Source organism: Aplidium turbinatum, chromosome 18 (assembly GCF_918807975.1).
Source record: "Aplidium turbinatum chromosome 18, kaAplTurb1.1, whole genome shotgun sequence".
Taxonomy (NCBI): domain Eukaryota; kingdom Metazoa; phylum Chordata; class Ascidiacea; order Aplousobranchia; family Polyclinidae; genus Aplidium; species Aplidium turbinatum.
Genome location: NC_137489.1, coordinates 9,197,837 through 9,214,732, shown reverse-complemented (window position 1 = coordinate 9,214,732; position 16,896 = coordinate 9,197,837). Strand labels below are relative to the sequence as shown.

Genomic DNA, 16,896 nt, shown 5'->3' with positions numbered 1-16,896 from the left:
GCTTAGTATGAAAATTACATGCCCTAAGTGCAGTACTGTATTTTGTGCAAAAGGTATTGATTGATAAATTGGAGCCTACCACTGAACCAAACACAGCTGTTTTGGTACTCTACCCAAACCTTTACCGTCTGTTGCAGCATCACTTGACAGTATTGAACAACATAAATCAAAAATTTGTAGTCCACTCTGCAACAACTTTTTCAACAGCAAAATTAAGCAACGGCCCAACTTGCTTCAAGAAAGTTCATTTTAAATTTGCAAAACAACACCGGTACGGTATGCATAGCCTATTTGTAATCTGCAGCGGATGAGGTTAATAACCAATCACAAGGCAAGCTTTAAATCAGCTGATTTCAGTCATTAAAGGAACGTTTCACCGTGGCCGAGCAGTTTGAGGATAATTACTTTAATTAGTCATTTCGATGAAGTAGATTCGACTTCCACCCTTGCTTATTTTTCTACTTTAATTGCTCAGCAACGTTCAAAGCAAAAATCAACTCTCCAGCTGAGTGCTGGAAGGATCACAATGACTGCACTCAGCTGGTTCATAAAGAAAATTGTCCTACGTTAAAGTGTCTACCGGTTAAAACCCCATCTGCTGCAGCCAACATAGGCTATTGCAAGCACTACTTGTACAAATAAGTCATTTCATGGCACATCCAGCTAGCTGTTGGGGCTGACGTTTAATAAAAAGTCCTTTAAATAATTAAACTGCCTTGCAATCGCGACTTCTGTGCTTAAAAAAAGTATGCTCCCATTAACAGCTATCCCGCGCTACATGCTGATGAACACTGGTCTAGTGATATCTTAAAGTTTAACTTTTATATAAACTCACCGAAATTGTGATGTAAGAGAAATCAAATGCTCAATTTAGGTCGAAAACTTCAAGAAAATACGTCCATAGTTACCTTTATTAGATTTAGCGTAACAGAAGGAAAATCGTATCATTGAACATCAGAAACAATTCGATACACTGAGCACTCTGTGTCTGGGATGTGCATGACGTCATGAGGGAAAGCACCCGATGGAGATTTGCAACCAACAGATGCGTATCCGCTTGATTGTTGTGTAAAGTCATTGCGAATGCAGTGAACTTGTGCAAAAAATGTAGTTGAATTTGAAGCTTTATTTTTTGCATAAGGTCGTCTTCCTCTGCAACAACCATTCAATGAGTTGAATATGTTTGTTGTTTGAGAAAATAAATTGAAAAGTGTTTGTGCGAACATGAATGATGATTGAAACTTTAGCGTTGATCTTTAAAAAGAGGGCAGTTCATGAGATGGGGGCAGTGACTTGAGGAACATACTGTAGTTTATAGTAATGGCGTGATAATATTCATAAAAAAATGGCAGCGTTATGTTATGAAAGTGAAGAGCCACATGACTAGCACGTCGCATATAGGCCAGCAAAATTCTTCATTTTTGCACTGATTCAACGTCTGTAGACATTGAATCAATGTAAAAATGACGGATTTTGTTGTCCGGGATGATCGATGTATGATTGTATGTCAGTTACATCATGCACTGTGCTAGTTAAGGCGCCCAGTAGGTAACACACAGCACAATAGTTTGCGTCAAACAAAAAACAATGTAACAAAACACGTACGATATACTGACCACATTGGTCGGGTCTTTAATGCTTAGGCTAATAGATTTATGGTTTAAAATTCATTAAGAAATTACTAAAAGAGACACGTGCAGTGAGAGACAGACCAATTAATATTTGTTAAAACTGAAACGAGCTGGCCAGATATCAGACGGCCGGATGTGTTTTGAACTGTTTCTTTCTGTGGCTCGAATGACGATGTGAGTTTTGTGTGACGTCACTCGAGGTGAGAAGAGGAAGTCGTTAAGTACAATTTAAAGATTCACGGTTGCAGTTATGTTGTTCGGATTGTCCACATACAAGTCACACAAACACGGCGAAAGATCATTATCAGCAGTTCATAAAATCAGTATAAAAGCACATATAAGCCGTCGAAGGAGGTGGATATACTTTATGCTGGTACTCAGTAGTGGCAGCTATGCGATGCATACTTTAAATGGCAGCGGTCTTGCGCAAAACCAAAAAGGAATTAAAATTAGGTCCGGCAAAAATATTTCACACCTTGTCCTAACCACCGCTACATGGCGCAACGCGACGCGATCATGCAAAGGAAATCGAAACTGGAACTTTGAATACACCACAAATTCATTACTGCTTAAAGGTCGAGCATAATCATGCCTTCAGTATTCGAGACGTTTGATTCAGGAAAGACGCGACGTCTTTCAGCCTCAATCTCTTGCTCGGTCAGAGTCGACGTTTTAGCGACTTCATAGAAAATCGCATGCGAATATTTTTGCCAAATCTGCAAAAGTTTGAATAAAAGCAGTCAATAGATTGCCACTACAAGTTAGCATTGTGAGTAATCTAACTCAAGAGCATCAAGAGAGCTCGTTAACGATAATACGAGTAGCTTCGAATATACGACTTAACATACGGTACAGTGCAAACATAGCAGGGTTGTTTCAAACTTAAACTTTATTATTTTTCTACCCAAGGTTATGGAGTGGGATCAGATGTACCAGAATCTGATTTCACAATATCTTAAAGGGTCTACCCAGTAACCAGGATACGCAAAACCTTTTTGTTTCCAGTCTCAGCTGAGCAAAAAAATACGGATCCCAAAAAGTAGAAATTAAATCCAACTAAATTTTTTTATTGTCAGTTCTACAAACCGAATAAGTATTAACTAACAGAAAGATCAACAAAACTTTAATTCTTACCGTTTTTAATTTCTTCTGTTTGGACTCGTCAACCATGGCATTGAGCTCGCAAGCAAGGTGAAAGATCTCCTGTTCTGTCCTTGTTGTGTAATATACCATTGTGTCGGTCTGAGGGCGGACGTGAAGAAATTGGTTAAATAGCAGCCTCGTCGTCGTCGTCTGAGCTTCTGGGGCCGAGGGTCTATCCTTTTACCACCCCAGATTCACGATGTTCCGCGTCATGGATGATGAAACTAAAGACTGGCTGCTCTCTAGCAGCCTTCCAGTGTAGTCCGGGAACATCGTGAATCTGGGGTGGTAAATAGCAGCCTGACCGGTACTCATGGATCCTCACATACGCATAAAATGTACCGGTCCTATTTCGAGCTGCATCGGGCTTATTTTAGCACAGTAGATGTTCATACACAAATGCCGCAATTCTCTGTTTACATAAAAAAGTTAATTATTGAAAGAATGGACAAAAAAGTTTACACGGCTACTACGGAGCAACCAATTCAATTAAAAACCGCGGCGTCAAAATTTCACAAGCGTCTTACCCATTGATGAGATAACTTTTTCATTTTAATGGACAGCCATAAGGACGCCGCTGCAATCAAGGAAGCCGATTGGTCCACCATGGCGTAACACTGCAGGGACAATTCAAGCACAAAACGAGCTAGCGTTAAGACTTCCATGTTCGATTTTAAGCATTTCGCGTATCGACGTAGAAAACGATAGGGTATTGGAATGTTGATGTCAAACCCAACTAGCGTCAAAACAGAACGCTCCATTGCAAGCATGTCCCGTCTCTGGTAGGCGTCGTCGCATATGTAAAGGAAATCGTCCACGTATGGAGGGTGACGCTCCTAAACAACACGATAGGATCAGTAAAAACTTCATCTGGTGTTTCTAAGGAGTGCAGATTCAATCATGATAGGGACAAAGTTATCTAAAAAAAACATTTTTTTATGTGCTGGTATAATGTTAGTCTCATAATCTTTAATCCAAGTGTTTGTCAGTCATTCTCACCATTCGATTGTGCAATGGACCGAAGTTTCAAGGAGCAACCGCAATTATACAACAAATGGTGGAAACACAATTGGTGTTGATTTTTTATTAATTTCAATCGAGGACAAATGCTTTGGTTGTTTGAGATGTAAGTTGTGAGCATCACTTCACATAAAAACGACCCAAACATTTTAACATTTATAGAATCATAATGGATTCGTTGAATTGCATTGATATGCATGTAACCTAGTGCTTACATCAAATTTAGCGGCAATAAGCAATGCAGTTGCACCAACAAGTTGCAAGCGTTCACGAACAATATTCTCCTTCTGGAGGTAGTGGTCAACCAATTTGACGGCAAGATACAAAGTTTCGTGATTTAATTCGAAGTTTTCTTGCACCTAAAGATACAATCAAACGATTTATGGGTTTAACTTTATAAAGTACCACTCACTGACCACTGACCAGTTATACCAGAAAGATATTTGACATAAAAAAGTAGATTCAAGTCGACATTGTCAAATGACGACAATGCAAAGGCTATTCACTTTCAATTTTGTCCTAGTTTTTATTTCAGGTTTCTCTTTCACAACGATTTTTTCATGCTGCCGCTGGTATAAGTGAGCACAACTAATATCAAAATTGAACGGGCCTGTTAATAAGAATAAGATACAATTGTGCCTTGGGAAGTCAGTGTGCTTGCCCACTGTGTAATAGACCCATGCCACCACTCACCAGTTAAAAACGGATAACTCGTTCTTTCTAATCTCTACTGAAAAGTTTCTAACGATACAAGCCTACAAGCTTACCAAACTTGTGAATGGACTCAATACAAATACGCATACTAGCCTAACTAACCAATTAAGAAAGCGTTTCCTTTATCAAGTTTAGACAGGTGTCAAACTAAGATTGCACTGCCAGTCTGCCATCATTCTTTTACCATCATATCGAGAAATTGGAAAATGGCTATAAAAATGTTATTTTAAGTAAGAAAACATATTCGTTTATATCAGAGGTGACGAACCTGCGGCCCGTCAAAGAATTTCGTGCGGCCCGCAAAACAATTTGACAATCGCTCATGCATTAAAGACAAAAGACATCTCAAAGCTGTTTTATGCCTTCACTGGTACACCGTTTCTTTGCTATTTTCTTGCCCTAAACCCTTTGCCTAAAAAAGTCGTTACAGGTCGAGGCTGACAGATGAAAATCTTAGTAGGCCCATGCAGTTGAGAGTTGCCACATTGTCTGTTCAACCTAATATTGAACGCTTAGTCAAGCAAAAAACTTTCCAAAAATTCTATTAAGCAAAAACATTCAATGCTTCAATGTTATTTTTTAATATTTTATACTTCAACTTCAATGCTGCATTAGATAGCTTCAGCTGTATGATTCGCATGGGCTTTTGTTTGTTGTTTGAAAGAGATTTCATTAATTGATTTGTTGTTTCGGAGCATAGGCTAATGGTCGAAACATTTAGTCAACTTGAGCAAAAAGGATAGAGCCAAAAAAGAAATCATGCTAATATGAAAGCAAATACTTCGAAAATTAAACTGTCTTCATTACTGTCAGTGCAAGTAGCCTGTTGCACTGTTGCTCTATCCTTTTTGCTCAAGTTGATTTGTTTTTATTTTTTACTGTTGTATGTTTCGATTCTGCGTAAAATAATTTCAACTGTATGGGTTTATTACTTTCATCTGCTACATCTGTTACTTTTCATGTTGCTACATCTGTTACTTTTCATGTTACTTCATCTGTTACTTTTCATGAATAATATCTTGAGTCGCTTCTAAAAGATTTCATAGTAGGTTGCGATTAAAAAAGTTGTGTGGCCCGATAACTCATGTGTAATTGACAAAGTGGCACGCGACCGCAAAAAGGTTTGTCACCCCTGGTTTATATGGTATTTAAGTTTACTTGATGATAAATTAAAAATAAAAAGGTAGTTACATGGCATCGATATTACAGTATAACATTTCTAGAGTCTCTTTACTTGTTAGCTAGAATCTGAACAACATACATGAAAATGGTCATAACACACTATTATATGTAGTGTACCTCAACCATCCAATCCACTAGAATCGCTCTCATGTCTGACGTCAGCTCTTTCTGGCAAGTGGATAAATACTCGGATTGAATAACAAAACTGCTCTCCCTCATCCTCATGTATTCAAATATCGTAAAAGCGTATTCAGGAGCCTCGTTGACATTGCCATTGTTAGCAGCGTCCACATCATCGTATTTCAACAAGCTTCGTTGCGGTGACACATCATATTCATAATACGAATTTGGTGTTGGTAGTGACTCAAGAATATCTTCGAAGGCAACTACACCACTAATTGCAGATGAGGTACTTTCTTGTGAACTGCAAGCATTACATGGGTTGTGTTACTGGTCTGGTGCATTTGCTAGTGCAATGTATACTTATTCCTTACAAGGCGGTTGGTAGTATAAAAGCTCAAGAAACACCTTTTGGGTATTTCACTGTATTTCTAATCTTGATTAAACTCATTTTATTTCACAATTATAAAACTATTGATTTCAAGACATTCTAACAAAAAGTATTGTGCTTATTTAATCAGGAAGATTGGCTTCCTTGACTTTCTGTCAGCTTATTCTAAATCGTCGGGCTTAAGCCTGGATACGACAAACAAAAATTCCATTCATTTCAACATTGAAAGTTAGCGCTGAGAATCTACGATTCAACCGATCAAAACTTACCTGGTACTAGTACTATCATCATTAGGCGCGGTGTGAACATCTGCTATCAGGTTTGGTACTGGTTTGCTTGAAACTACTTTTGCCTGCAGTCGAAGAGACCTTCTTTTTGGTTTATCTTTTTGCTGCTGCTGAGATATTATAGGCTTTTGTGGAGCATTCTTTGTATTTATAATAGCAGCCTAAAAATAGGATAAAAGATCAATAGATAAATAGTTTTGCACCTAAATTAGGCAATAACCAAATTTAACATATTATAATATATATTTAGCCTTAACATATAAAAACAGCAGACACATTTGGCTATTCGAGGTATTAATTCGATATACACAGTGTCTGCCACATTACTTTAACCACAGAATATCCAATTACGCGCCACATGACATTGATTGTTAGTTAGTCAAAAGCTGCAAGATATGACAATTCGTAACATACACACTTACACAATTAGTATACACAAATGCTATAACTGCAACTCACATTGGTGATATTTCCAAATGCAGAACGTTTGTAAATTGCTCCCTTAGCTGGTGAAGTCGCTGATCTTTTTGAAGCTGGGTTGGCTTCATTTGTGCTCTTTTTCTAAAAACAAACTCATGTTAAAAACTTTTCCACAAAACTAAATGTATTATATATTTGCTTTTTTCACACTTATTCATTGGTTGGTAGACAAAAAGAATCACTTCAATGAGAACAAAGAACACTTATTAATGCCTGTTCAAAACGGCATAATTTTATTTCTGTAATATTGATACCATGTCTAACATAACAATGGGGCTCAAGTTGTCAACCTCCCAGTGGTGAGCCCTGGTAATTGATTCTTGCAATCAAGCGAATGACAACAAATCGAGACAGTCTCATAAGCAAGAAGAAAAACATAACAATGAAGCACAGATGATAGCCCTGAAGAGTGAAGATGAAGACAGTATAGTTTTCAAAACGTCTGACATTTTCTTGCGATATAAACTTCACTTACCTGAAAGATCAGCCTACAAACAAAAGTAAAAAAGAATAATATAAATCATATTTACTTGTGGATTATTCGATGATTGAAATAAACTGTGATGTGGCATACTGAATGTTAAAATACATTAAAATTTTGAAAGCAAGGATTAAAAATTTCTGAAAAAGTGTGTTAAAGTTACAAGCTTTAGGTTAAAAATTTTATGGTGACTATTGCTACCACAAAAATGTAACTATAACCTCTGAGGCTATTCTTACGAGATCAATCAAACATGATTTTGTGCTAAATATATGAAAAGTTTAGCAAAAGGTTTGCACATCCACAATGACTCAACACAATTATGCAGTCCTCGAAATTAGCGGTGGCACACGGCAAATGGTCATTCTGCTACGGCAATAAAAATGCCGTCGCAAAATGAGCACTTAATTAAGACAAAAATTGTTTCACATTTCTTTCTGTGTTATTCACTCGCAGAGGGATTTTATTCAGCAGAAACATCGCACCAAGATGTAGCTTGGACTATTTTACTTGCTGTGAACACTCAGTGCCCCAGACACGTAACTTTTTCATGTTAAATCAACATATGACGATGTTGAATTGATGTAAAATTGACAAGCTGTCCAAACTTCTTAACAACTAATGACTAACCAAAAAATAATAACTCCTTAAAATTTCCGTTACAAACAAATAACAATCCTAATGAATACGCCACTTTGTACAGTAGTAGATAAAGTTTGCAGAGGTAACGAAAACAAGTAGAGAACTGGATCGGTAGAACTAAAGTGATCAAAAATCCAAAGCGTCTGATCATGCAGAAACACGCATCCATTAACGGGCACTTCTTTGTGTAAAAGAAAGAACCTTAGGAAATAACGATTTAACTTCAGCGGAAAGGGCAGTGCTTTCTATTCCCACAAGCCAAACAAGCATAGTTCAGCATGCTCAAACACTCAATGAAAAACAGCGGCAAAAGCATACGGCAATTGCCGCCGCAATCCAAGGTTTGTTGATTTGGCAACGGTAATGTTTTTGCCGTAGTAGATGGAAGCTAGTTTCGAGGACTGATTATGTGATCACTGATCAGGTAACCAGGTTTAATGAAAGCATGGCAAATTGGTTAGACGTCATGTTGTTGATCAAAAACCAATCTTTGTTCGAGTAGTCTTGTCAACATAAACAAAGTGCACAAATTAATCAGTCAAACAAGCTAATTTTAGCTTTCGGAGCTGGTATACAAGTCCCCCCCCCTTGGCAACTCATGACAAAGACAGGACTCAACCAAACATATAGGGTGAAACTACTTTAGCTTTGCTATACTGTTCACACACTTCAATCCACATGTTTTGGTCAATTTCTCTTTGTCATGAGTTGCCAAGGGGGGAACTTGTATACCAGCTCCAAGCTTTCATTTTAACCCATTAAAAGCCGCTACAAGTTCCCGTTGTTCTTTTTAGGTGATCTTTCAGCCACAAAGTTGTATTGTCATGACTTTTTGATTAGATCAAAAAAAAATGGTGATTTTGCTTTTTTGATGCACTTTTTTGTTTGCCTTTTAAAAGGACACCGGCCACATGGTCAAATATAAATCTCGCCATACCTTAACAGAAGCAGGTATTTGTTTTGGTAGAATTTTGTCAGATCTTTCTTGAAGGACGTTTTAAAATTATTGTATAAACATATTATATTCACGGTAACCATCGGCGTAGCTAGTGGGAGGGCGGTAGCGGTACCCCCAGTAGGCAGTTCCCCTCTCCCCGGTCGGCAGCTTGTGCGCGGCAGAATTTTTAATTGTAAACGAAAAATCATAGTAATAATCCTTTTTGAAACGGATTTGGCTCGAATTCTATTTGATGGCTCCTACTTAACGCGATCAGGGGTAGAAAAATCATGGTCCGCCCCAGCGGCACAAACCCTAGCTATAAGCTACGCCACTGACACTCGTTGTTGTCGGCTCCAGCTCGTGTCCGAGCATTGATTTCGTCTTCAAATCGAATTTGGCTTTGGATGGTGATTTCGTTATATGGCTTTGGAGGCCCAGTTTATGATGGAAAGACGTGGGCAAAAGTCACATTGTATTGAGGGTGGGGCTGGGGGACGTGGTAGTTTTAGCTTTTCTAGTGTTTCGTTTTTCTATGGCTTTTTGTACCCTGTTTTTTTTTTCGAAAATTTTCGTGCCTTTCCTAGATCTTTTTCTTTAGAGTGATCTGTCACTAGCAAGTTGTTCCCATGAATCCAGATCAATGTTTGCATGGTTGAGAGAGACTTTCAGCTGATCTTTGTGTCTCATTTTTGGTCTTGCGGGGGGCTCTAGTTCACCATAAAGCATTAATCGTGGAAGCCTTGTTGGGTCCATTCGCATGACATGTCTAGCGGAGGCGGTGTTGCAATAAAGTGGCTTCTGAACTGGGTAACCTAGCACGATCAAGGATTGCATCGTTGGTGAGACAATCTTCCCAACAAGTGCCTAGCATTTGCCTCAGTTTCCTCTTCCGGAAATTTTTAAGACGTTTGATTTCACGACGGTATAGGCTAATGTCCAGGTTTCACAAGCATAGAAAAGGGTGGATAGAACGGTACCCGGTCAATTGGTCGAAAGACATTTGGTCGACAGTCATTTGGTCGACATGACGTTTGGTCGACAGACAATTGGTCGACAAGACATTTGGTCGACAGGACATTTGGTCGACAGACATTTGGTCGACAGGGCATTTGGTCGACAGACATTTGGTCGACAGGACGTTTGGTCGACAGACATTTGGTTGACAGGACATTTGGTCGACAGGACATTTGGTCGAAAGAACGATTCATTTTAGAGTTAACTAACCCTAATCCTAACCCTAACCTAACCCTAACTCTAACCCAAATGTCCTGTCGACCAAATGTCTTGTCGACCAAATGTCTTGTCGACCAAATGTCTGTCGACCAAATGTCTTGTCGACCAAATGTCTTGTCGACCAAATGTCCTGTCGACCAAATGTCTGTCGACCAATTGTCTGTCGACCAAACGTCCTGTCGACCAAATGTCTGTCGACCAATTGACTGTCGACCAAATGTCTTTTGACCAATCGACCGGCCACCGATAGAACAACTGCCCAGAGGACCATAATTTTTGTGCGGATAGATATAGCATGGTTGTTGAAAACACGATGGTTAAGTTTTCCATAGGCACAATGTACTGCTTTTATGCGATGTTCAATATCATTTGACAGTGTAACAAACAGCCAAAAAAATTTGGCTATGTGGCCGGTGTCCTTTTAAAAGGGAACCATAAATATAAATCAAAATAAACAAACAAAAGAAGCAAAACCTTACACAAATTAGAGTGTAGTAGGAAGCACAATATTATAGAGTGTTAAACTATGAAGAGACATAATTCATATATTACTAATAGGCAATAAAACGTGTATGTTCCTCCTCACTTCACCTCTTCCGGCTCTTCTCATTTTTCAACAATCTTTAAACCTTTACAAAATCCAGAAAAAGTACGCTGTTCTCAAATATTTATCAGCACCTTCCAAAACAGACCTTAAACAACTACTAGCAAGTTCAAAATGATTCAATCAAAATAAGATGATGCAATACTGAGCCATTCAAAACGATGTCCTTTTAAAAGGACACCAGCCATGAATGGGTTAAATGCAAAATGTTTCTTGTCCTTGGCTATGTAACTTTCCCGTTCTTCTCCAGAGAACTAACAAAAGAACACAGGGGAGAATTAATTTGTAACTTAGGCTACAGCTTTAAACAACACATCGTTAACGAATAAGGTTGACCACCCCTGGCCTAGGCTATTTATCCAATGGCTAAAACAGCCTGTAACATGTTCATTCCAGGATGCAATTTCGTATAACCAAGTTAAGTTTATTTCTGACCGGTAAAGCAAAAAATAGTAGCCTACTTTCTATCACAAGTCTAATAAAAGTAGAGGTGACAAAATGTGACCATTTATTTGAAGTTGGAGGAAAAAATTGGCCAATGTATATAGCTGATACACGCTAGTGCAGCTTTGTACTAGTTCAAGAAAAGAGAATTCGGCACATTTATAACACTTGAAAAAATTAAAAATTGAAGAATACATATTTAATAAATACATAGGCTATAAAAATTTAACAATTGTTATGGTGGTGCGCTAATATTAAGTGTTCTCCTTCTTCGCTACTCCAGGGGTCGAGAAGCTCTGCTTTTTACCACTCTTGGGCAGTAGTAGCGACTCAGTCTAGATGTTTTGGCAGGTGTTAAGCAGCCACTGAATAGATTTGTCATCCAGTTCACGCAGACCACACACACCAATTGGCGCATGGTAAATGGCACCATTGCAGATGGTGTGTTCTGCAGTTTGTTCCTCCTTGCCACACTCACAGATCGCGGATGGAGCCATTCCCCATTTGTGCATGTTGGAGCAGAATAGTTCGATGCCAGTGCGCAGGTGGTTGAGCCGCACTCAGGCCTTCCTTGGCAAAAGCATTCCAGTTGGATGGGGGCCGATGTTGATGTCTTAAAGGAGGGCAGTGGTAAAATGCATGAAACCACTGACACTAGCCTAGTCAATGATATATCTCATCAATTCAAAACATCTTCAAACTAAGCAGCAGGGCAGAGAAACTTTAGTCTAAATCTGCAACTTCTTAACAAAAACACCTGCCTTTGTTGCTTTGTAGCAACCATGCCCAAAACGTAACTTCAGTCTTCAACTGCTTTCAAATTTCGTGCCCACTTTTGTTTTGTTGCATCTTCACTGTGATTGGCTGAAATTGTTTTCAAAATTGTGACGTATTTTCTGAAATCCCCAAATCCCAGCCAACATGCCCTAACTGTACAAATCATAGCGAGGTTCAAATAAAATGATATATACACCAAAACCAGCGAAACTGCAACGTCTCTTATTCATTGTCAAAAAAATGAAATTCAGCTGCGGTCAAGAGTATATATTTATCTCACATTTTTATTTCTAGAGACTGGTTTTCACTGTGTCGATACCCTGCATTGTCTTCACTGCATTGTTGCCTACATATTTTCGACATAATTTTTGTGTTATTGAAGCCCACCTGTTTAAACGTAGGAAATTCCTGACAAATTGTAATCGCTAATTATTTTGAACTTTGTAAACCTATATAAGATGCGTGGATACCTTTCTTTGGACAGTCGTTTTGATAATATGCCCAAGAAACTTAGGCTACTTCAATTTCCCGTAGTCGCCCCGTTAGCTCAGTGGTTACGCGCCAGGCTCAAGATCACGTGGCGTTGGTTCGACTCTCGAGGTGTGCGCTTGAGCAACGCATTTCAGGACTGCTCTCCAATCAGCGGCACCTAGCGAATGGAATAATTTCCCGGCAACAACACTTCAACAATCGGAAAACTTGCCGAATCTCTGCCAATCTGGATAACCGGCCCTGCGTGGCTGCGTCAACAGCCTCTAATGCGAAACTACTAGGAATACCCAATCAAAGCTTTATCAGTCCGAGGATATAGATTCAAAACCAAACCAATCAATTAGTAATGCGGACTTAGGTCCAAGGCTACATTGCATAAAATATCTTGTCAGTAGGCTAACTGTTATTTCTACGTTGACTCAACGTCTGCGCACGTCAGGCCAAAATAAAAGAGGAATAGTAGGCTACGTGTGCTATATGGCTTACGTAAGACTTCACTGAACATGTGGATTTGACCTTGACCGATGGTTGGAACATGGCCACCTAAAGATACGGCCTGATTTGTCACATTTTGCAGAATTTTCCAGGTTTTTCTAACTTTGGGCGAACGTCTAAATAAATTCTTCTAAAAATTAGATTTTTACGCTATCTTTATTCTTTTTCCCAGATGACACAATAGGCTTTAACATCCTCACATGTTGAAAAACAAAGAAAATTTGATTTTGTAGATTTTAGTCAGACTGTTAATTTTCAATAACAGTCTGATTTTGCGTTTTTCAACTTACTTTTTCTCATTTAGGCTACTACTGCTTCCCCAAGGCAGCAAAAAAGTTTTTTGTCATTAGGAAACCGCAAAAAGTAAAAACATCTCAAAAAATGTCAGTCAAGCACTAGCAGTAGCTGTAATCAAAATCTGCAAAATGTGACAAATCAGGCCGCATCTCCAGGTGGCCAGGGTTGGAACTAATATTTTTAACTTCACTATATTAATAACCTGTTTTAGCCTGCTGCTGCAATTTTGCTGTGGTAATAGAGAATGTAGGCTACTATTTTTATTTTTAACTCCGGCGTTTGCTAATTTGGACTTTGAATTCGGCTGAAAGTCACCCCTTCAGTGGATTGTTCCTTTTTTTCATTAATGCAACGTCTGCGTGTGTACCGTCTGCGTGCCTACCTATGTGGAAGGGGATTAATTTGCTGCCTTTATGACCTTAGGTTTCACTTCTTAATCGTTTTGAACAAATCGCTGTAATCAGGTGTTAAATTCTGCTTTAATTTCTATATTTAGCCTATACACTTTCTGCTACAGCCGCAAACATAAAACCTAAGCATAAAACCTAAGACCCTGCAACTGCAACCTATATAGGCAACTGTAGGCTATGTATGGAGACTGTTAGCCTACAGTGTAATGTAATAGTTCTTTACAGTCCAGGCTCAGCATCTTCACCTGTTGAACCAACCACAGGCCGCATTTATGCTTTGGTCATTGGAAGGTTTTTCGCCCCGATAGCGCGTGACATCCTGAACGAAGAAGCTTCAAGATCAAGCGGTGCTGGTTCGACTCTTGAGGCAGGGATATCTAAATAAGGGGATACAAAGGCTTTTATTATGTCTGACAATAGAAGGGCTTCTGTTTATCGTAAATAATCTCTGCTTATATCGTTAAATAACAACTGGCACCGATAGTAGTTTAATGAATCATGTTATGATAACCTGCATTGCGCTATTAGCATCAGTCCTGGATCTTCACTGCATGCTCATGGTTATATTTCTAACAGGGATATCTATAACTACGGGATTGGAAACTCTATCCAGTGCTATACATCAGTAGGGTCATCACATTACTACGACTACAGAAAGATTAACAATATAAAATACCGACTAAAAGATATACAAAGTTCGATTTTACAATAATAATACAAAATGTACACTCACATTAAAACTTAATTGATGTATAAAAGCACATTTACGCTGCTAGAAAAAAAAATCGATGAATCCAAAAAAATGAATGAATGCAACGAGTCCAAAAACTGCCTACTGTTGTTCTTTAGCATTTTGCGTAGCCTACTGCAAATAGGATCAGAAGTAAATGAGGAGTGTTCAGCAATCAGTGAAATATGCTGTTGTATCCTCAACTTATTCACAGACCAATCCAGTACGAAACCAATACGTTTACGATGTCATCAGAACTGAAACCAATAGTCATTCTGAAAATTTTTTAAGCAGCAAACAAAATACAACATGACTGCACCAATGGAATAGGCCTACCAACAACTAAACAAACCAGGCAAGCGTAGACCATAGCCTACAGTTTACAGCAGGTGAATTGATTGTTACACTTTGGTTGTTCGTTTAGCCTACTACTTGCTGCCCTTTGAGGTCAATTTATGTGATTATTTATCACAGCAGCGCACACAGAAAAGTGACCCTACTGGTGTATAAAATGGTTTTCAGTTCCACAGAGTTTCCAATCCCGTAGTTATAGATATCCCTGATTTCTAAGTTCAACTAGGCTACCTGTACAATTGCTTTACATTTAGCCTACCGTACTGCAAAGGCTTTGTTAAGAAAAACAGCTTACTAGTAACGTTTCAACTATCTTTCCAAACAAGTATTCTTTATATATGCTCGACATAACCTTTGCTAACTCTCTTTTGTAGCTGACTGTACCAGTTGCATTACAAAACTTTCTACAATAAAACAACCGCATGTTTAACGGGTTACAAACTACCGCCCTGGTAGTGTCATGAGAATAAGGCAATCGGTGTGAGCCTTCGCGTCCCCTTCTTTAGATATCCCTGTCTCGAGGTGTGCGCTTGAGCAACGCATTTTCAGGACTGCTCTCCAATTAGCGGCATCTAATGAATGGAATAATTCCTCGGAAACAACACTTCAACAATCAGAAAACTTCACTCTGTCAATCTCGGTGACCGGGCATGTGTCAATGATTCAAAGCCTCTACAACTATGCGAAACTACCATGAATACCGTAGCGTAGCCTATCAAGTCTTTTCGAGGATAGCCTATAAATTTAAAAACCAAACAATTGAAACAACCATGATCTGGCTTATTTTATTTTGGTTCAGTAGTTAGCCTACTCTCGTTTTTACTCGGGAGCGCTCGATCTCGACAACTTTCCTGTGTTATCTGTTGGTGACCCAATTTTGCTTAAAACTGTTGAAAATTGGTTCCTTCACTCACAAAACAATTTTGGAAAAACATTTTACATTTTACCTTTTCGTTATTAATGAGTTCGGATTGTTGGTGCGTTGTTTTGTTAGTTGTGTTTGTTCCAGACGGTTGTTCGCCTGGTCAAACGTCATGTAGAAACCGTTCGGGTCTACTGAATATTACGTCATGGAAATTCCTAAAACATGAGCCAAAATTGCACCATCGTTCGTAAGACCTGTCAAACCTGTTGAAACCGGTTTAAACATGAAATATTGCGTCACACGAACTGCTCTCGTGCCTTTGAGTTATCACAAACTTTTCTGATTCATTCTCGAAGTTGTTTGTTGGAAGTCGGTCGCACATTTAACTGGTTTATTTGGTGCTTGCTAGCTGGACAAGTTCTCCGTCTTTTATCCAAGTAATCTGTATCGTAGTGACAGTTTTAGAGGTGTACGCATTGCATCTTAATTTCGATAGCCGCGGGCTAATTTTACAGGAATACACTTTAAGAATAGACGTTTCAAGAAGTGTTTCTTTTTCGGTCACTATATGCAGACAAACGGATCCGGGAACTTTATGTTACAATTTTCCCACGAAGAGATTATGGTTTACCGCTGTGACCAGTGTTCGATAGTGAAAAAAGGCAAAAAAGCTTTGAAAATTTAAACATGCGCATGAGCGTTAATTCAGTTTGTTTGGATTTTTGTTTCCAACCATAGGCTACAGCTAAAACATAAAAACAAACAAAGTATAAGATCGGCGATCAATACCAGTTGTTTTGGTGGTGACGTACATTGTCTGCGTATAGTTTGCTTCTGGTCACAGCGGTAAAAAATAATCTCTTCGTGGGAAAATTGTAACATAAGATTCCCGAATCCGTTCGTCTGTATGTAATGACCGAAAGAAACACTCCTTTGAAACGTCTATTCAAAATTGTATTTCTGTAAAATTAGCCACCTGGCTGTCGAAATTGGGATGCAACACCGTACACCACTAAAAACTTGTCACTACAGAACAGATTATTTGGATAAAGACGGAATTATCGTCCAGCTGGCAAGCACTAAGCAAACAGTTAAATATGCGACCAACTTTCAAGCAACCATTTTACGAATGACTAGAATACATTGCTATATCTCAAACTCACG

At 38.7% G+C, this 16,896-nt stretch overlaps 1 protein-coding gene across 1 annotated transcript; it reads right to left on the bottom strand.

Moving 5' to 3' along the window:
* Positions 1-899: 899 nt before the first annotated feature.
* Positions 900-7,591, bottom strand: LOC145787363 (G2/mitotic-specific cyclin-B3-like). Its single transcript, XM_082599093.1, has 8 exons — positions 7,499-7,591; positions 6,948-7,049; positions 6,471-6,649; positions 5,808-6,114; positions 4,010-4,153; positions 3,302-3,610; positions 2,766-2,873; positions 900-2,347 (listed from the first exon to the last, which is right to left on the bottom strand). Exons 1-8 carry the CDS (start codon positions 7,538-7,540, stop codon positions 2,201-2,203), a joined length of 1,338 nt encoding a protein of 445 aa, XP_082455219.1. The 5' UTR covers positions 7,541-7,591; the 3' UTR covers positions 900-2,200.
* Positions 7,592-16,896: the final 9,305 nt, after the last annotated feature.

Bases quoted from the DNA above. Each gene is read 5' to 3' on its own strand.
- LOC145787363 (XM_082599093.1), bottom strand. From the start codon at position 7,540: ATGCCACATCACAGTTTATTTCAATCATCGAATAATCCACAA. The intron at 6,650-6,947 runs GTGAGTTGCAGT...TCCTATTTTTAG, and splicing joins CATTTGGAAATATCACCAAT to GCTGCTATTATAAATACAAA. The intron at 2,348-2,765 runs GTAAGAATTAAA...AAACTTTTGCAG, and splicing joins AACAGAAGAAATTAAAAACG to ATTTGGCAAAAATATTCGCA.